Here is a 20,555-nt window from a genome sequence, read left to right on the forward strand (position 1 = left end):
CCCCTCTTCTTTTCGGGTCCATTCTTGACATTTGATTGTATTTGATTGTTAAAGTAATAAATCTTATTAAAAAGAAAGAAAGAAAGTTCACGAAAGGCCACCCGTAAAAGAAACCTCCACCTGCGCCTCCCCAATGCAAAGCGCACCTCGCTCCCTCGACTTCCCTCTGCGAACAGCTGGTGTATTTTCCTCCCTCCCGAATTACTACAAGTCCCAGAATGCACCGCGCCTGCCCTCCCCGCCCCGCCCCTTGTTGCCCCCCTTTGCGCGTGCGCAGTCTTCCCGGCGAGGCTGCGAGGCAGAAGGTGAGCGAAGGGAGGTCGCGCGTGGAGGGATTTGGGGGGGCACCTTCTTCTTCCCTGCAAAATGGGGGGGACACGCAGAGGGGGCCCCGAGGCCAGGGGTGCAAGGGGGCAGCAGGGGTGGGGGGGTCGGGAGGGGGGCTGCCTTCCTCGGGGTTTTTTTGGCATTAATCCAGTATATTTTCTTTTTAAAATTTTTTTAAAATTCAAAATTAAAACAAGACATATTATCCAGAAATATATCATCATTATTCCCCCCCATTTTTCCTCCCCCCCAAAAAAAATCCACCCCACCCCCCGACTTCCCTCAGTTCCAGTCTTTGGTTTCTCTGAGACTGCTGTTTTCTGCATGTTACAAAGCTGTATAGATCCTCAAACTATTTAGCTGATTATTATCAATAAAAAGTTTGTGGATGTTTCTTCAAAACCTGCCAAGGAGTCCAGTTCGCTTTGTTGCGTCTTCAGATACTTTGTAAAGGGTTCCCATTCATCCTTAAAGTCACAGTTCTCCTTGTCCCGTAGCTTGTATGTCAGTTTTGCCAGTTCTGCATAGTCCCTCCATTTTTCTTGCCATGATTCTTTACTTGGGGTTTCTTCAGTCTTCCATCCTTGTGCTACCAAAACTCTCGTGGCCGTTGTCGCATACATGAAGATGTTTTTCAGCTTTTTTGGCAGGTCTTTCCCTACAATCCCTAATAAAAATGCTTCAGGTTTTTTTCCACAAATGTTAAATGGAACATTTTCTTCAATTCGTTGTATATCATTTCCCAAAATTTTTTAATTACCTTACAATCCCACCACGTATGATAAAATGTCCCTTCCTTTTCCTTACACTTCCAACATATATTTGAACTAGTTTTGTACATTTTCCCAAACTGCGCTGGTGTCGTGTACCATCTGTACATCATCTTCATGTAATTCTCCTTCAATGGGAACAATCTGTAAATTTTAAGTCAGTTTTCCATAATTTTTCCCAATCTTCCATCATAATTTTGTGACCTACATCTTGTGCCCATTTAATCACAACTGATTTTACCTCTTCAGCTTTCGTCTCCCATTCTGATAATATGCTGTATGCGGCCTTCAGTAGTTTCACTTTCCCTTCAAACACTTCCGTTTGAAACCTAGATCTAGTATAACTAAATCCTTTCTTGCTGTCTTCTTTATCAGTATATTTTCTTTTAATTGCTAAATGATTCTGTGTATGTTGCGGCAGCCTTTGGCTATGTGCAATAAAACTGAGTCTCCCTTTCCTCGCAGGGACCATGAGGCTCTCCGTCCTCCTTGCCGCGGCGGAGAAATTCAAGCCGCACCCCGGCTACCGCTATGGCATGAACCGGCCCGGCTCAGTCGCCGACAAGGCCAAGAACCCTCCGTGGGTCTGGCGGAAGAAGATCCCCATAGAGCCCATCAAAGACGAGGACTGGAAGTTCTTCAAGGGCGACACGGTGAGGTCTCAACCTGCTCTCAGCTACCCGCTTTGTCTGTGCCACTCGCTTCCGCAATGCCCGCCTCCCAAGGCTTGACCGCTACCATGGGAACTCTGTGGGGCAGCCCTTGGAGACAATAATAAAAAATTATTATTATTATTATTATTATAACCCACGTTCCAAACATGCCGCCTGACCTCTTGCAGAGGGGAGATGTTTCACATGCACCCGGCTGGTTTTCCTGCAACTGCAGTCCCTGCCTGGGTTTGAACTGCTGGGCTAAGTGGGTTTTCCGTCACAGTCAACGCAGAATGCTGCAGCCCGATTGCTGACGGGAGTGACGCCTTGTCAGCATATAAGAACCATTTTCATGGGTTGCCGACTTGCTACCGGGCCAAGTTCAAGGTGTTAGTATTAGTTACTCTATGAGAAAAGCAGATGACAGATTGAGAATATTTATTTCCTAAAATTTATACCCTGGTGGGTTGTAAATACAACCACCTCAATGTGGTTTACTAAAAAAAGAGGCAAGGCAATAAAATTAGCAAGGAGAAAAAATTGGCAACAATCATTTAAGACGTTCCAAAAGTTAAAACAAATTAAAACTCACACCAACTTGCTACACCATCTAGGTAGCCTTGCCTGAACGAGAATGTCTTTAGCAGGGACTGAAAAGGATACAGCAAAGCTGCATGCCTGAAGTCAACAGGCAGGGAGTTCCAAAGGGCACCTGTCTGGTACCAATAATCCTAATAAATAAGGTGGCAAATCTCTGCCTGGCTGAAGAGACTATTGCGGTCCTTCGAGCTTGGCCCACTGGCCATTCCTGCAAGGCAGGCGGGTCTCTCCTCCCGGCCGGAGGTCAGGATCCTGGACGGTCCCTTGCCTGCCCCCAAATGGGGCAGCCGACCCAACCGGGGGTCTTCCCTTCCAACCCCCATCCCTTTCTCTCTTCCTTTCAGGTTCAGATCCTGAAGGGGAAGGACTTGGGAAAGCAGGGAATGGTCTCCCAGGTGATCCGAGAGCGGAACTGGGTCGTTCTGGAGGGCCTGAATGTGGTAAGTGATGATGATGATGGTGGTGCCCTTGGGCTCCCCCCCCCAGAAGAGAAGTGGGGTGTTCTGGGGGCTTTGGCACACTGAGACCCTTATGTGCTCTTTGGCTCAGCCTTCTCCGTGGTGGCCTCTGCCCTGTGGAACGCCCTCCCACCAGATGTCAAAGAGAACAACAACTACCAGACTTTAAGAAGACATCTGAAGGCAGCCCTGTTTAGGGAAGCTTTAAATGTTTGATGCATTACAGTATTTTAATATTTTGTTGGAAGCTGCCCAGAGTGGCTGGGGAAGCCCAGCCAGATGGGCGGGGTATAAATAATAAATTGTTATTATTATTCCTTCCCTCCCCTTTCCGGTAGCACTACCGATACACAGGCAAGTCCGGCGCCTACGGTGGGATGTACATGGCCAGTGAGGGCCCGCTGCTGATCAACTGGGTGTCCCTGGTCGACCCCACTGACAGGTAGGGGGCAGGGCAAAACTAAGAATTTGCCCCTTGATCACCATTCCTGAATTCATTGCTTGTGATCCCTGCGTGGCCAAGGGTTGGACTTCAGGGGCCAGCAAACTTTTTCAGCAGGGGTCCGGTCCACTTTCCCTCAGACCTTGTGGGGGGCCGGGCTATATTTTTTGGGGAAAAATAAATGAACGAATTCCTATGCCCCACAAAAAACCCAGAGATGCATTTTAAATAAAAGAACACATTCTGCTCATGTAAAAACATGCTGATTCCTGGACCGTCTGCAGGTCGGATTTAGAAAGCAATTTGGCCAGATCCGGTCCCTGGGCCTTAGTTTGCCTACCCATAGACTAGATGGCTCTTTGGGTCCCTCCAAACTCGATGATTCTGTGATCCCATGATCTGTGGGGGGTGAACGGCGTCCCCCTGAAAGCACCGTGGATTCGTTTCCAGAGGTTACGCTCCCCTTCGTTTAAGAGCTTTTCTAAACTGCTGAATGTTCTAAAAGCCTCTAAACAGCAGGCTCATTTGCTGGAAGAAGAGGAAAACCCTCTAGCCTTCCATCGTAATTTGTTGTATATTATTATCATTATTATTCTTATTGTTATTATTATTATTATTATTCAACTGGCCTTCACCCCAAGGTCCCAGGGCCGTTTCCAGCGATTAAAACACAATCTTAAAAACAGTTTTGAACAAGTTAGATCACAGAAATAAGTTGGGGCATAAAAATATATTTCTCAAGTGTCCAAAGATAAGAGGTCTGTCTCCGGAAGCTGTAGAATGAAAGTGTCAGGTTTTTTTTAATGAACATTTAATATTATTTGTAAACCAACCAGTGAGATTAAGGATGATTAAGAAGTATTTAAATCCTGCTAGGTAAATGAAATATCGATTGTTCTCCTTTTTTGTTACGACAACAAACACCTGGGGACTTATTTTCCCCGTGGTCCATATAATCAAAGACTGCAGACTTTGGTGTTTTTAAGCGAGGCCAGGTGGGCAGGGTATAAATAATAAAATTATTATTATTATCATCACTGCTTTTCTTCTAGAAAAAGGGTGCCAGTACTGTGTAACCTTGAGCACCCCCAGAAAAAAGCACTGATATTTGTATTATTGTTGTTTAACAGTTTGATGATTGATCCACGGACTGAGTTTAGTTATTTATATTTCGTAAAAACTATACACTGCTCAATTGTAAAAAATTACAGCATGCAGAAAATTTAAATCCACACCAACTTCCTAAACATCTGGGTGGCTTAAGCAAGAATGTTTTTAGCAGATGCTGAACTTCAGCTTGAGCTTGCTTTCAAACACGCCCCCCCCAACCCCACTTCCCCATCCCCGCTGGACTCTCCCTGGGCCCCCCTCTCCCTTCTCGTCTGCCCCTTGCCCCCCCCCAGGCTGCCCACTGAGGTGGAATGGCGCTACACGGAGGAAGGAGAGAGGGTCCGCGTCTCCCTGCGGACCGGCAGGATCATCCCGAAGCCCTTGGAGCAGAGAGACGATGGCATCATCCCAGAACAATGGACAGGTGAGTGGCTCTTTTGTTTGGGAGTGGAGCTGGCATGGAGTGGATTTCCATGGGGAAAAGGGAATCCTGACCGCCTGTTGCCTCAGGCAGACCCTGCCTTGGTTCTGAGCTGTCCTCTGTCACCATGTGGACTAGAAACGTGGTTCCGGGTTTACAGAACCTGCACCATAGCATTAAAAAAAACACACACCATAATTTCCTGTGCCCCATTTTCTATTCTCCTTTCCCCCCGGCCTTGCTGCTGAAGACTGCCCCAAGGACACTTCGGTGGAGGACGCCTTGAAGAAGACCTACGTCCCTTCCTTGAAGACGTTCCAGGAGGAGCTCATGGAGCTCATGGGCATCGTGGAGACGCGCCGCTACAGAAAGTCCTACTGGTATTGAGGCCTTTCGTCCCGCGGATCTGTGCCCCACTGCCTGGACCCCAAAAGACTCTCAGCTTTGGGGGGAGATTGAGGAGGCTGAGATGGGGGCTGTTGCCTCCTGATAAAGGACCCTCTAAACTGCAACCTGTGTCTTTGAGTCTGTGGAGGTGGCCGTTCTCCTCTGGCAAGTCTATCTATACCGCCTTTCTTTATCGCTACCCGCCATGAGGCGGTTTATAAGCCATAGAAGCAAAGGTCACACATCTACGGAACAATCTGATCCAAGGCGGAAAATGTCACAATAAAAGATAGGACTTTGGGATAAGCAACTTGTATCAAACGAAGGTAATAGTCAAGAATAAAATAGTACAGTCATACCTCGGGTTACAGATGTTTCAGGTTGTGGTTTTTTGGGTTGCGGACCGCCGGAAGTACCAGAATGGGTTACTTCCGGGTTTCGGCGGTCACGCATGCGCAGAAGTGCCAAATTGCAACCCGCGAGTGTGCATCCCACACGGATCACGTTTGCAACCCGAGCGTCCACTGTACACGGTAATAACAGAACAGCGACACAATAGTACACAGTGAAACTCATTCTGAAAATATCAGATAAGCAGAAATCTGCTCTCAACAGTGATGTTAATAAATTAAAAAACATTCCACACATTACTAAAAACAGCGGCAAAGTTACAATGCATAAAAGGCCACAGTGCATGAATAAAACACAGAAAACGATGGAAATGAGCAGCCAAGCCACTTATGGAATTTGTGAGTAACTGGAATTTCCTGAAGTCCTCCCCTCCCAGCTGCTTTCTGCCGCTCTTAAAGTCCAGGGAGAGTCTGTTCCTCAGCTGGACTTGGTGGTGGGTGAGGGTCTTTTGCCCTCTGCATTTCCTTACTGAGGAGGGGGCCAAGGAGGAAGGTGTTAGGCGGTTCACATCTCCATGCCTCTTCTGGGAGCCTGTTTGCCTCCCTTGCGCAGATGGAAAGGGGAAAACCTCTCCAGACCTCTTCCACCCTCTCTGATCCATACCTGGCCAGGGATGATGGGAGCAGGAGCCCCGTTTGTGGCCGAATCTGGGTGTCCAGAGTGCCCATGCCCTGCTTTTTCCATCCTGGGTATTCCTGTTCTCTGGCTTCCTGCGGTGTGGGGCAGGGTGTGTGGGTCCAGACATCGCCAAGCTGTCCCCTTCAGTCTTCTGCTGCCACGTCCAAGAGAGCAGAGCCCAGAGGGGTCTTGGCCGCCACCAGCACCAGGTTGCGGGGGGAGAAGGCGGGGTCAAAGAGCGGGAGCAGCTGGCAGTGGAACCCTGTTTGGGGAGGAGAGCCTGGTGAGGGTCCTGGCTGTGCTTGGGGCATTACCGAAGGGGGGCCAGGTGTGGGGAAGGCTGCTTGGAGCCCTTCCTTCCTCAGTAGGGCAGGGAGTTCCCACTGGGCCTGCGGGGTTGATGTCCACCTCTGGTGCTCGTTCGTGGAATGGCAGAGTTGGAAGGGACCCCCAAAGGCCATCTGGCCCACCCCCCTGCAGGCTGGAATTGTGGCTGGGGAACACCCCCCTCGCTTACCTTCCTCCTGCAGGAAGATCATCCTGTCCAGAAGCAGCAGGGTCTCCACCAGGGGGGCCAGCAGGAGGGCCAGGCTGAAGAAGGCCACCACTTTCCCCTCCTGAGCCAGCAGTGCCTGCAGGGGGCCAGGCTCCAGCCTCGCGTGAGGGTCCAGCCCCACCCTCTCCAGGCCCAAGCGGGCGTATCTGGAGGTGGGGGGGGGGGGAGAGAGAGAGCCGTGCTGAGCCCCTGCACTTGGGCTGAAGCGCAAAAGGTCTCGGGGAAATCCCACCCAGCCCTGCCCCGTTTTGGGGGTTCCTTTTGGTTTCCACACCCATTAGAACTGTAGAACTGCAAACTTTGTACAGTGGTACCTCGGGTTAAGAACTTAATTCGTTCTGGAGGTCTGTTCTTAACCTGAAACTGTTCTTAACCTGAAGCACCACTTTAGCTAATGGGGCCTCCTGCTGCCGCCATGCCGCCGGAGCACGATTTCTGTTCTCATCCTGAAGCAAAGTTCTTAACCTGAGGTACTATTTCTGGGTTAGCAGAGTCTGTAACCTGAATCGTATGTAACCTGAAGCATATGCAACCTGAGGTACCACTGTATAGGATAAAAAACAAATACAGTGGTACCTTGGGTTACATACGCTTCAGGTTACAGACTCTGCTAACCCAGAAATAGTACCTCGGGTTAAGAACTTTGCTTCAGGATGAGAACAGAAATCGCTCAATGGCAGCAGGAAGGCCCCAATAGCTAAAGTGGTGCTTCAGGTTAAGAACAGTTTCAGGTTAAGAATGGACCTCTGGAACGAATTAAGTACTTAACCCGAGGCACCACTGTACAAAACAGTGACAATTAATTGCACATTTCCCCCCAAATCTTGGAAGCTGCCCAGAGTGGCTGGGGAAACCCAGACAAATGGGTGGCGTAGGAATAATAAATTATTATTACATCGTATTATTTAAGGGGCCTCCCAAAGGTCATCCAGCCCAACCCCAGCATTGCAGGAATCGCAGCTAATAAGGTTCATGGCTGCTTATTGGCAGCGCCTTGGTTTTGGGGGCCGACCTTTGCTGTGCCCCCACCCCAAATCCACACAGGGCTGTCCTCCACCCCCACCTCCAAAATCCTTGGGGACTTTTGAAGCTTTAACTGACTCATGGAACCAGAGTTGTGTGGGACCCCCAAAGGCCATCTATCCCAACCCCCTCCAGTGGAGCTGCCTGGCCAGGCTCTTCCCGCCCCCTGGGCTCACTCACTCGCCAAAGGTGAGCTGGTGGGCCTTGGCGATGGTCTGCACCCCCAGGCGCTTCTTGGCCGGGTCAGCAGCCCGGATCACCGTCTCCAGCGCCGCGCGGAAGCAGTGGGTCCTGAGGGCGGCACTCTGGCCGTTGAGCCGCCGGGCGTAGTCCTCCAGGGCGTGGCAGGCCCCCTCACGGGCCTTGTAGGAGAGCCGGTGGCCGGGCAGGGCAGAGACCCAGGCGCTCAGGGGGTAGCCGGGCTCTGCGGGGCAGGGCGGGGGGCCAGGCCCTGGCGGGACGGGGGCTTCTGCCGTGGTGAGCTTCATGTAGCAGCAGGCCACAGAGGTGATGCCCGCCACCTGGGGGCAGCGGGCGAAGTGGCGCAGGAGGGCCACGCTCAGGTCACCGCAGGCGTGGAGTCCCGTCAGGAGCAGCTGGCGCCCCCTGGGGGTGTGGCAGGCGGGGGCGCTGCTGGCCCCACGTCCCGGGGGGCCTGGGAGGTCCTCTCCCCCAGGATCCACATCTGCCGTCCCAAGGCTGCCTCCGTCCACCGCTGGGCCACGCTCCTCCACTTCCGGGTGCTGCAGCAGTTGCCAGAACTCAGTCCACGGCGCCCCAGGATCCACCCAGCCGGCCACGTGCCGCGGCCCCTTGAGAGAGATGCCATTGGGGCCCTGCGGGGAGGAGAAGAGGGAGATGATGTCACCCGGTATGAGGACCAGGGAGGGGCTGGGTGAGGCCAGGACCCCTGCCTGGGGACTAGGATGGGTTTGGGCCTGCCTCCCCCTAACCTGGTGAGCTCCCAGAACAAAGGTATATGGCTCTGTGCAAGGTACGGTCCTATTTCAACCATTTTTTCATAAACCATGAGGACTAGCGTCCTACTTTAATTTGAAAAGAAGGGCTGTGGCTCAGTGGGACGGAGCCTGCTTTGCATGCGGGAGACCACAGGATCCATCCCCCTTGGCAGCAACTCCACACAGGGCTGGGATTGGCACCTCTGTCCCTTGGCTGGCTCCTCAGGGTCCCTCTGGTGGACATCATCATAATAATAAATTTTATTTATACCCCGCCCTCCCTGGCTAAAGCCGGGCTCAGGGTGGCTATAACCAGTAAAATTACAATGGAAACATAATGGGGGGGAACAACTCAATTTAAAATACAGGTTAAAATGCAATTTAAAAAGCAGCCTGATTTTAAAAGCAGCCCATAAATCAAAACCATAAGGGGAGGGAAACATAAGGGTCAGACTGAGTCCAAGCCAAAGGTCAAGCAGAACAGCTCTGTCTTGCAGGCCCTGCGGAAAGATGTCAAGTCCCACAGGGCCCTGGTCTCTTGGGACAGAGCGTTCCACCACGTTGGGGCCAGTGCTGAAAAGGCCCTGGCCCTACTTGAGACCAATCTAACCACCTTGCGACTTAGGACCTCCAAAGTGTTTTCATTTGTGGTCCTTAAGGTCCTCCACGGAGCAGACCAGGAGAGGCGGTCCTGTAGGTACGTGGGTCCTAGGCCAACATGTGAGGAACAGCCTGTACCCTCTTCCTTGCTCCCCTGAAAATACTCCTCCTCGCTTCTGATGTCAGCTACAGGAGTTCCCCCAGATATTTTCAGTTGGAAGGGACCCTAAGGGCCATCTAGTCCAACCCCCTTCAATGCAGGAACCGCAGCTGAGTTTGCGTTCAGGGGAGAGGCATAGAAGACTCAGCTCCTGGGATTCTGGCCGGGGGAGCCATGGAGGTTGAAGGAAAAGGAGAGGGCATTAAGTGGAGGGCGTGTGGCTCACAGAAGCTGGAAGGGACCCCAAGAGTCATCTAATCAACCCCCTGCCATGTGGGAATCCACCAAGTGCCTGAGGAAGCTGCCTGCCATGGCTTGGACCAGAGGGACTGCCCCCCCCTCCTCAGGAAGCCAGGACCCTCTGCAACACACCACACCCCCTCCCCACCCCTGACGTTCCGCCTCCTCACCTGCCCTCCTTGCTTGGCCCCCTCTTTCCTCAGCGCCTGCACCAGCTCCTGGTCGAACTTGGCAGCCTGGGTGACCAGCCGGGGGTCTCCCTCGATGGCGGTGACGGAGAGGCCCAGGCCGAAGGCCAGGAAGCGAGAGAGGTGGCCCTGGGGGAAAGGGGGGAGAAGACACTGTAAATAAAGCAGGCTTTGCGAGACTCCGAAAAGGAAGAGGAACCCCAGAGGCCTCCTCCATCCCTGCTTACCTGGCCAGCGCCCACGTCAACCACCTGGCGGCACCCCGTGAGCTCACTCAGCCGTTTCACCATCTGCGGGGGAAACGGGAGTCAGGGAGGCCCTTGTGGAGCTGCCCACTCAGGGAGCGAAGGTTGAGGGAGCCCCTGGTGGCTTCTGCGAGGGGCAGCGGCTGCTTCCCAGGAGAGGGAGAGGAGGAGGAGGGGAAGCAGCAGCAGGAGAGGAAACCAGGTGTGGCTGGAGGAGGAGGTGGAAGGGAGCATGCCAAGGAAACGCTGGTGGGCAAGGCCACGGGGGCATCAGAAGCACAGCAGTAGTTCCTGCAGTGACCAGAAGCAGCTCTGGCAACAGCCCCCCCCCCCCAAAGCAGATGCCTTGCTTGGACCCTCTGACAGGCTGTGGAGGTCTTATTCTGGGCCTGGTTGGCACTGACTCACAGCAGGGCCTTTTCAGTGGTGGCTTCCTGTTTGCGGAATACCCTCCCTCGGGAATTGCGCCCGCCTCCCTTGTAATTGGCTATCAGGAGTGAGTTCAACACGGACCAATAATATGGACAGAATAGCTACATATGAACAAATTGCATGTCGAAGCAAATTAAGAATGGATAAATATGAAGAACTCTGGAATGAATATTTAAGTGATAAGGCGGATAATGGTGGGAGGTGTGGGGAGGAGAGAGAGGTGGGAAAATATTGTTAAAAAGGTTTATTCATAGGTATATCCAGTGTATTCAAATCTGAATTGTCAAATTGTGTTGTTATTATGGTTTTTGTTGTATGTCTCTTTTGCAGTTGTTGTTTGTATCAAAAAAATGATTAAATGATTACTTTTTTTTTAAAGGCCTTTGTCTGTACCCAGGCTTGGCATCTGACGTGTGTTCCTGGTGACCCCCAAATCCCTGTTTGGTAGAAAGCAAATGCCCTGTTTTGAGAATGGTTTCTTTTAGTGGTGCGTTTGCCACCCTGGGCAGGATGTAAACGGAACAAGTGAGAACAAAGCTGGGCCTGGCAGTGGGTGTAGCAGTTCTTGCCTCCTTGGTGACACGCAGCTGGGCTTGCTGACTCGAGCCGCCCTCCCTCTCCAGCTCAGCCATACCTGCCCCAGCCGCCGGATCTCGTGCTGCTTCTTGGGCTTGACGTGTTTCCGGAAAAGCGGCGGGAGCCTGGAGCTCTGGCACTGGTTCTCCCGGAACTCTTCCGGCCTCCCGGCTTCCTTGGACTTGCTGGCCCAGCCGCTGGCCCTCCTGGGGAACGCCAAGGTGTCGGCAGAGGCTTTGAAGGCCAGCAGGGAGAGTGGCCAGACTGAGCTGTACCTGGGGGGGGGGGGCGAGGGAGGGAGATAAGCGGTGGCAGGTAACGTGGAGGCTCAAAAACACCCACGTTCTCATTCATCTTTAATGGCAGGGGAGGGACAGAAAATTAAATTCACAACACGGCCTCTGTGTTTTCAAACCGTGAGAAAAGTGCTTCGATGGGAGCCCTGCATCCCTTTGGCCCTCCGTTCATACAAGGCGGGTTCAAATGCACCCATTTCGGAGGAAGCACCCTTGAGGCTGCCCAAGGAGACCCACAACACCCTCGACCATACCTGGCTTCTTCCTCTCTGGTGTGTCTATTTTCCAGCAGGAGGGCGGCCAGCTGTGGGGGCTGGAGGTCAGCCAGGGCGGCCTGCCAGGACGGCGGGAGGCTGCCCCACAGATTGTCTGTGAAAAACTCCTAGCAGGGAAGAAAGAGGGTGGGGTGGAACCGGGTTACAGTTGCGTGCTTCTTGCCCCCCCTCCCCTGGGAAATGCAGTTTGTTAAGAGTGCTGGGGACTGTAGTGGGAAAACTATAGTTCCCAGTGTTCTTTAAATGTATGGTGTGCCTGCAGCCTTGCAAAGAGTTGTGCGGGGAGCATCCCAACCCCTCCCAGATTCTTCCGGGGAAAAGCCCAGGGCCCCCACCCTGATCATCATGCAGATGCCGGTGAGTAGGCCAGGGTGCCACCCTTCCCCAGATCCCTTTCTGCCCCACAGCGGTGGAGATGGGGGCTGACTCACAATGATGTAGGCATCCGCAATGAAGCCGTAGAGGGAGAGGACGCGGGTGATGTCGGCCGCTAAGCGCTTCTGGGCTTCCAGGGAGAAGCCGACCATCGCAAGGAGACTCTGCAGAAGGAAAGGCGAAAGAGGGGAAAGTTATTTCACTGTGGCTTAATTGATGTTGTGCCCTGCAGTGGTGGAAAGCAGGAAATAGTAATAATAATTAATGTGTACTCTGCCTCTTCCCCTGACTCAGGGCAGCTTACAGATAACATAAGAGCAGCTGAAAACATATGGGGAAGAGAAGCGGCTTAGTCCTGCTGGCCACATGACCCGGAAGGTTCAAATCCCCGTGACGGGGTGAGCTCCCGTTGCTCAGTCCCTGCTCCTGCCAACCTAGCAGTTCGAAAGCACATCCAAGTACAAGTAGATAAATAGGTACCGCTCCAGGGGGAAGGTAAACAGCATTTCCGTGTGCTGCTCTGGTTTGCCAGAAGTGGCTTAGTCATGCTGGCCACATGACCTGGAAGCTGTGTGCTGGCTCCCTCAGCCAATAAAGTGAGATGAGCGCCACAATCCCATAGTCAGCCACGACTGGACCTAATGGTCAGGGGTCCCTTTACCTGTACTGTACATGTATTATATATGTCCCTATCTATCTCCCATCAGATGTCAAGAGAATAAACAACTATAGTGGTACTTCTGGTTGCGAATGGGATCCATTCCGGAGGCCCGTTCGCAACATGAAAAGAGCGCATCCCGCAGCGGCGCGTCTGTGCATGTGCAGGTTGCGATTCGCCGCTTCTGCACATGCGCGTGATGTCATTTTGTGCTTCTGCGCATGCGTGAGCAGCGACACCCGGAAGTAACCATTTCCGGTACTTCTGGGTTGCCGCGGGACATAACCTGAAAGAAGGTAACCTGAAGCAAACGTAACCCGAGGTACCACTGTATCTGACTTCTGGAAGACATCTGAAGGCAGCCCTGTTTAGGGAAGTTTTCAATGTTTGAAGTTTTATTCTGTTTTCAATGTTCTGTTGCCCAGAGTGGCTGGGGAAACCTGGCCAGGTGGGTGGGGTAGAAATAATACATTATTATTATTTATTATTATTATTATTATCAATTATTATCACCATCAATGCATGTTCTGTTAAAAACACACAGGTAACTCCAACAAAAACGGCACATTCAAAGCAGCCTTAAAAAGAGATCCGAGGAAGGCCTTCTTCCCTCCAGGCGGGGCACCCAGAGAGTAAGAGATTTTGTGGGAGGAGAGGAGGCCGCTCTATCCCGCGCCACGTCTATGGTCCTGCGTCCCCCCAGAGCGACGGGAGGGGGGGAGGGAGGGCCTTTCCAGGGGGCGGGACCCGCCTCCCCCGACCCCCCCCCCCGCCCCCGAGTGGTGAGCCTGGCGGGCCGCGCCCCCCCCGCTCGAAAGCCCGCCGGGGAAGGAGAGAGAGAAGCCGGTACCGTGGCGGCCTTTCCCTCGCGCCGGAAGTCGTTGCGTCCTGACCCGGAAGCGCTTCCTGCGTATAAGACCCAGCCCCCTGGGCCTGAGGGCGCCATTTCCTCGTCGCCTGTGGCTGGAGCGGAGCGGTCCCTCTTCTCTCTCTCTCTCTCTGCGCCTTCTCTCCCGAAGAAGACAGGCCTCTCCGTCCCCGGCGGGACTTCGGAAGTAAGTTGCTCCTCCGCCCGGCTCGCTTTCCCCCCGGCCGAGCCTCCTCCTGACTCGGGGGCGCCTCAGAAAATACCCCCCCCGCCCCCCCATCAAGAACTGACTGACTGACTCCCATCAGTCCATGGCCCCCAAGTCTTTGTGGTTCCGCTCCTTCCTCCTGGGCCGTGTTCAGAAAGTGGGGGGCGGGGATGAGTGTTCAGACCCTGGGCTCTCACTTGTGGGGTGCCTCAGGGTTCTGTCCTCTCCCCCATGCTTTTCAACATCTACATGCAGCCGCTGGGAGATCATCAGGGGGTTTGGGCTGGGTGTTCATCAGTATGCGGATGATACCCAGCTCTACCTCTCTTTTAAATCAGAACCAGTGAGGGCGTGAAGGTCCTGTGTGAGTGTCTGGAGGCAGTTGGAGGATGGATGGCGGCTAACAGATTGAGGTTGAATCCTGACAAGACAGAAGTACTGTTCTTGGGGGACAGGGGCGAGCTGGTGTGGAGGATTCCCTGGTCCTGAGTGGGGTCACTGTGCCCCTGAAGGACCAGGTGCGCAGCCTGGGGGTTATTTTGGACTCACAGCTGTCCATGGAGGCACAGGCTAATTCTGTATCCAGGGCAGCTGTCTACCAGCTCCACCTGGTACGCAGGCTGAGACCCTACCTGCCCACAGACTGTCTTGCCAGAGTGGTGCATGCTCTGGTTATCTCCTGCTTAGACTACTGCAATGCGCTCTACATGGGGCTACCTTTGAAGGTGACCCGGAAACTGCAATTAATCCAGAATGCAGCAGCTAAACTAGTGACTGGGAGAGCCCACCAAGACCACATAGCCACCAGTTCTGAGAGATCTGCATTGGCTCCCAGTACGTTTCCAAGCACAATTCAAAGTGTTGGTGCTGACCTTTCAAGCCCTAAACGGCCTCGGTCCAGTAGACCTGAAGGAGCGTCTCCACCCCCATCGTTCAGCCCAGACACTGAGATCCAGCACATAAACACATAAAACAAACAAACATAAATCATAACCTTATTAAAAATTGCACTTATTCACATTGTTAAGTGACTTCCTCACTTCCCCTTGGTTGAATTTCAAAGCATATCCTTTTAACGGTTTTCCAAATCATGGTTCTTATAAAATTTAACTTGAACATTAACATCCTTAGATCTTTTCATTTTGAAATTAAACATATTAATTCATCATCAAGAACAAGCATTTAAACCACCTAACACACATGGGAACATGTGGAATGATGTTTTTTAAACCAGCAACTAGAAATAATTTTTGGTTTGATTATATTACTAATGTAATTACCTGGATGTAGTTGGGGCTGTATTTTTTTTTGGGGGGGTGTTAGGGGAAAACTATTTGATTGCTTGTATTTGATTATATGTTCTCATATTCAACGAACGAATGAATGAATGAAATACTTTATTGTCACTTGTACAACTTGTATACAGTGAGATTACACGAGCACCTCGGGTTACATACACTTCATGTTACATACGCTTCAGGTTACAGACGCTGCTAACCCAGAAATAATGCTTCAGGTTAAGAACTTTGCTTCAGGATGAGAACAGAACAGAAATTGTGCTCTGGCTGTGGTAGTGAGGTGGCAGCAGGGTGCCCCATTAGCTAAAGTGGTGCTTCAGGTTAAGAACAGTTTCAAGTTAAGTACGGACCTCCGGAACAAATTAAGTACTTAACCCAAGGTACCACTGTACTCCAGAGGTTGCTGAACTACACCTCCCGCTGCCCCGGTCCCTGGCCTCACTGGCCCCTGCTTTCACCAGTTGCTGCTCGTTTTGTTTTAAGAAATCTTGATTTAAAACTCAAAAAGTATATAATTATATGTGCACTAAACATGGTGAGGCGAAAATAAGAGAGAAAAAGAGAAACAAGCCATTTGGAAGGGAAAACAAAGGGGATGGGGAACCCAAAACTGCATATTTTGCAAAGTTATTGTACTTCACCAGAACTTATAATCTATTACAGTATTTGTAAGAATGGATTCCAAATATCACTGAATTTGTCCATGGCAAATCTGTGTTTATATGCAAGTTGTTCATATGTTGTGAGTTTGTACAAGTCTTCAGTCCAATCATAGAAGGGAGCCTCATTTTTATTTTCCCAGTTCATCAGGAGCAGTCTCTTTGCTGTGGTGAGGGCACGGAGGGTCCACTCCTATTGTCCTTTTGTAAGACAATATGTGCTGGGTATATAATTCAAGAGGATATTTTGCTCTATAAATGTAAGGTTGTTCCATACAGTTCAGTTACCTTCGGCCAAAAATCTTTCAATATAGGACAATGAAAAAACACATGTTTCAGAGAAGCATTATCCCTATTGCATTTCCAACAGCTAGATACCTTAGGTAGCCCTTTTTAAAAGAAAAACATAATGGGGTCCAGTATATTCTAAATATTATTTTTTGTTGTATGAGCTTCAGTTTAAAGTCCAGAGGCACCTTTGTTGTAGGAGTTAAAAAAGTTTCCCAATGTGTGGTCGAAATTGAGATCTCTAATTCTTTATTCCGATCCTCCCTGTGTACCTGTATATCAAATTGGTTTGCTAATAACAAAGAATTATATATGTTGAATTATTTATGGTGGGGGCTTTTTGCCTAAGAATTAATAAACTGCTTCAATATCTCTGGGGTCTCTGAGGTTGTAAAAGCTGTTTGTCCGTAGATGGTGGTTTTTTGTTGTTTAATCATTTAGTCATGTCCGCCTCTTCATGACCCCCTGGACCAGAGCACGTCTTCCACTGCCTCCCGCAGTTTGGTCAAACTCATGTTGGTAGCTTCAAGAATACAGTGTTACCTCAGGTTACATATGGTTCAGGTTACATACGCTTACAGACGCTGCTAACCCAGAAATAGTACCTCGGGTTAAGAACTTTGCTTCAGGATGAGAAAAGAAATCGTGCGGTGGCGCCGTGGCAGCAGTGGGAGGCCCCATTAGCTAAAGTGGTGCTTCAGGTTAAGAACAGTTTCAGGTTAAGAACCGACCTCCAGAACGAATTAAGTACAGTGGTGCCTCGCAAGACGAAATTAATTCGTTCCGCAAGTTTTTTCTTCTTGCGAGTTTTTCGTCTTGCGAAGCACAGTTTCCCATAGGAATGCATTGAAAATCAATTAATGCGTTCCTATGGAGACCGCCTTCAGAAGAGGTCCGGGGACAGACTGTCCCCGGACCTGGTCTGAAGGCGGTCTGAACTTCCCCGCAGGGCTCTCCAAGCTGCGGATAGCAGCCTGCTGCCCCGCGCGAGGGGCGCTCTTAAGCAGAGCGCCCCTCGCGCGGGGCAGACATTCGCAGCTTGGGGAGCCCTGCAGGACTTCCCCGCGCGAGGGGCGCTCTGCTTCAGAGCGCCCCTCACGCGGGGCGGACATTCGCAGCTTGGGGAGCCCTGCAGGACTTCCCTGCAGGGCTCTCCAAGCTGCGGATAGCAGCCTGCTGCCCCGCGCGAGGGGCGCTCTTAAGCAGAGCGGCCCTTGCGCGGGGCAGACATTCGCAGCTTGTCCCCGGAGATTTCCCTATGGGCTTTCATCTTGTGAAGCAAGCCCATAGGGAAATTCGTCTTGCGAAGCCGCTAAAGATCGGAAAACCCTTTCGTCTTGCGGGTTTTTCGTTTAGCGAGGCATTCGTCTTGCGGGGCACCACTGTACGTAACCAGAGCTACCACTGTACTGTCCCACCATCTCGTCCTCTGTCGTCCCCTTCTCCTTGTGCCCTCCATCTTTCCCAACATCAGGGTCTTTTCCAGGGAGTCTCTCCTGAGGTGGCCAAAGTCTTGGAGCCTCAGCTTCACGATCTGTCCTTCCAGTGAGCACTCAGGGCTGATTTCCTTCAGAATGGAGAGGTTGGATCTTCTTGCAGTCCATGGGACTCTCAAGAGTCTCCTCCAGCACCAGAATTCAAAAGCATCAATTCTTCGGGGATCAGCCTTCTTTATGGTCCAGCTCTCACTTCCATACATCACTACTGGGAAAACCATAGCTTTTACTATACGGACCTTTGTTGGCAAGGTGATGTCTCTGGTTTTTAAGATGCTGTCTAGGTTTGTTATTGCTTTTCTCCCAAGAAGCAGGCGTCTTAATTTCTTGACTTCTGTCACCATCTGTAGTGATCATGGAGCCCAAGAGAGTAAAATCTCTCGCTGCCTCCATTTCTTCCCCTTCTGTTTGCCAGGAGGTGATGGGACCAGTGGCCATGATCTTCATTTTTTTGATGTTGAGCTGCAGACCATATTTTGCACTCCCCTCTTTTACCTTCATTAAAAGGTTCTTTAATTCCTCCTCACTTTCTGCCAAATGTTTTATCTGGAGATATTGCCCTTGAGCATTTGTAGGTAATCTGTATTTGTCTCTTAGGATGGACTATGTTTAAAATTCATCCTCTTCGTTTATCAACTGGTCTAATGTTAATATACCCAAATTCATCCATCTCTCCCATATTACCATTTCTTTCCTGATTTTAAAGACAGGTTTCCCCACAAAGTCATTTTATTGTGGGAGAAAAGGTCAAATTTATATTTTTTGGACATGTGGTATCATTCTAACTGATGTTATTGTTTCAATAGCATCTTGAGTATTAATGTATGTATTTAGACCCAAGTGCTACCCATCTTTCTAGAGGTGCTACATAGGAATATTCCAAAGCAGCCCAATTTGGACAGTCTCCAGGATTGTCTACCTGACGGCAAATATACTTGGTGATACATTTCTAAGTCTGGGATCCAAAATCCTCCTCCTTTTATCGGTATCTGCATAGATATTCTTGGAACTGAAGAGCCCCAAAGGCATTTTCTAAACAAAGATTTAATTTTGAGAAAGTATTTGCTCGGTATGTGAATTGGAATGCCTCTTAAGATATAAACTAGGTATTATGTTCATTCTAAGAGCATTGACTTTTCTCCACAGGGTCAGGTTCAATGACTCCCATCCAGTGCTTTTTTTCTTTAAAAATGTTTAGGGGTCCTCTCATTCTACTACTCATATTGAAATATTGCTCCTCAATGAGGCCAAAAATAGATTCACAAAATGTTTAGGAGTGTGCATACATTTCTGGGGGGACTCAGGGGTAGGTGGGTGTGTTTCTCTACTTGCCCCCGGAACACCCCAAAGAGGGTGAGAAGGTGCAAGAGGGCAGCCCTGGGGCAAGTAGAGGAGTGCCTCCCCCCACCCCCTCCTGTCCATGAACATCTGGTGAGCGGTGGGTGCACCATGGTGGCAGTTTCTTCACTCTGCCTAATCAGGGAGCTGGCCCTGCCACACGGTTCAACTTCAAAATAAGGAAAGCTGGTCAAAGTCATTGACAACCCTCGCTTAAATATACATTCATGTACAGCCCCCCCCCCCCCACAAACCACTCCATAGAATAAGGGTCAGCAAACTTTTTCAGCAGGGGGCCGGTCCACTGTCCCTCAGACCTTGTGGGGGGCGGACTATATTTTTGGGGGGGGGGGAGAAAAAAGAATGAATTCCTATGCCCCACAAATAACCCAGAGATGCATTTTAAATAACAGGACACATTCTACTCATGTAAAAACACGCTGATTCCCGGACCGTCTGCGGGCTGGATTTAGAAGGCGATTGGGCCGGATCCGGGCCCCGGGCCTTAGTTTGCCTACCCATGCCATAGAATGATAGAACTGCAGTGTTGAAAGAGACCCTAAGGGCCATCTAGTCCAACCCCCTTCAGTGCAGGAACCGCAGCTGAGTTTGCGTTCAGGGGAGAGGCATAGAAGGCTCAGCTCCTGGGATTCTGGCCGGGGGAGCCATGGAGGTTGAAGGAAAAGGAGAGGGCATTAAGTGGAGGGCGTGTGGCTCACAGAAGCTGGAAGGGACCCCAAGAGTCATCTAGTCAACCCCTGCCATGTGGGAATCCACCAAGTGCCTGAGGAAGCTGCCTGCCATGGCTTGGACCAGAGGGACTGCTCCCCCCTCCTCAGGAAGCCAGGACCCTCTGCAACACACCACACCCCCTCCCCACCCCTGACGTTCCGCCTCCTCACCTGCCCTCCTCGCTTGGCCCCCTCTTTCCTCAGCGCCTGCACCAGCTCCTGGTCGAACTTGGCAGCCTGGGCGACCAGCCGGGGGTCTCCCTCGATGGCGGTGACGGAGAGGCCCAGGCCGAAGGCCAGGAAGCGAGAGAGGTGGCCCTGGGGGAAAGGGGGGAGAAGACATGTAAATAAAGCAGGCTTTGCGAGACTCCGAAAAGGAACCCCAGAGGCCTCCTCCATCCCTGCTTACCTGGCCAGCGCCCACGTCAACCACCTGGTGGCACCCCGTGAGCTCACTCAGCCGTTTCACCATCTGCGGGGGAAACGGGAGTCAGGGAGGCCCCTGTGGAGCTGCCCCCCAGGTGGAGGGACCCCCTGGTGGCTTCAGCGAGGGGCAGCAGCCGCTTCCCAGGAGAGGAAGAGGAGGAGGATGGGAAGCAGCAGCAGCAGGAGAGGAAACCAGGTGTGGCTGGAGGAGGAGGTGGAAGGGAGTGTGCAAAGGTAAGAAATAATAAAAAATAATACTAACAAATATATACCCTGCTTTTCCCCTGACTCAGGGCAGCTTACAGATAACATAAGAACAGCTGAAAACTTATGGGGCAGAAAATAAAAATAAAACAAGCATTAACAGAATTAAAACTTTGTATGTATATGTATGTACAGTCATACTTCGGGTTACAGATGCTTCAGGTTGCACACTGCACCATACCCGGAAGTACCGGAACGG

At 51.1% G+C, this 20,555-nt stretch overlaps 2 protein-coding genes across 6 annotated transcripts; one reads left to right on the forward strand and one right to left on the reverse strand.

Moving 5' to 3' along the window:
* The first annotated feature begins 243 nt into the window (after window positions 1-243).
* MRPL24 (mitochondrial ribosomal protein L24) lies at window positions 244-5,536 on the forward strand. The gene is made up of 6 exons (XM_053370014.1): window positions 244-305; window positions 1,563-1,750; window positions 2,695-2,790; window positions 3,147-3,250; window positions 4,654-4,784; window positions 5,032-5,536. Exons 2-6 carry the CDS (start codon window positions 1,568-1,570, stop codon window positions 5,166-5,168), a joined length of 651 nt encoding a protein of 216 aa, XP_053225989.1. The 5' UTR covers window positions 244-305; window positions 1,563-1,567; the 3' UTR covers window positions 5,169-5,536.
* Window positions 5,537-5,743: 207 nt separating this feature from the next.
* On the reverse strand, window positions 5,744-20,555 carry METTL25B (methyltransferase like 25B). 5 transcript variants are annotated; one of them, XM_053370000.1, is made up of 10 exons: window positions 20,076-20,554; window positions 19,838-19,984; window positions 12,179-12,286; window positions 11,727-11,854; window positions 11,235-11,451; window positions 10,151-10,213; window positions 9,906-10,076; window positions 7,957-8,612; window positions 6,715-6,899; window positions 5,744-6,459 (listed from the first exon to the last, which is right to left on the reverse strand). In XM_053370000.1, the coding sequence occupies exons 1-10, from the start codon at window positions 20,136-20,138 to the stop codon at window positions 6,341-6,343; spliced, it is 1,857 nt and encodes a 618-aa protein (XP_053225975.1). In that variant the 5' UTR covers window positions 20,139-20,554; the 3' UTR covers window positions 5,744-6,340. The 5 variants fall into 5 exon arrangements, with proteins under 5 accessions (XP_053225975.1, XP_053225977.1, XP_053225978.1 ...); XM_053370002.1 differs by having other exon boundaries at window positions 9,906-10,052; window positions 20,076-20,547; XM_053370003.1 differs by lacking the exon at window positions 10,151-10,213 and having other exon boundaries at window positions 9,906-10,052; window positions 20,076-20,555.

This window comes from Podarcis raffonei, chromosome 16, assembly GCF_027172205.1.
Source record: "Podarcis raffonei isolate rPodRaf1 chromosome 16, rPodRaf1.pri, whole genome shotgun sequence".
NCBI lineage: Eukaryota > Metazoa > Chordata > Lepidosauria > Squamata > Lacertidae > Podarcis > Podarcis raffonei.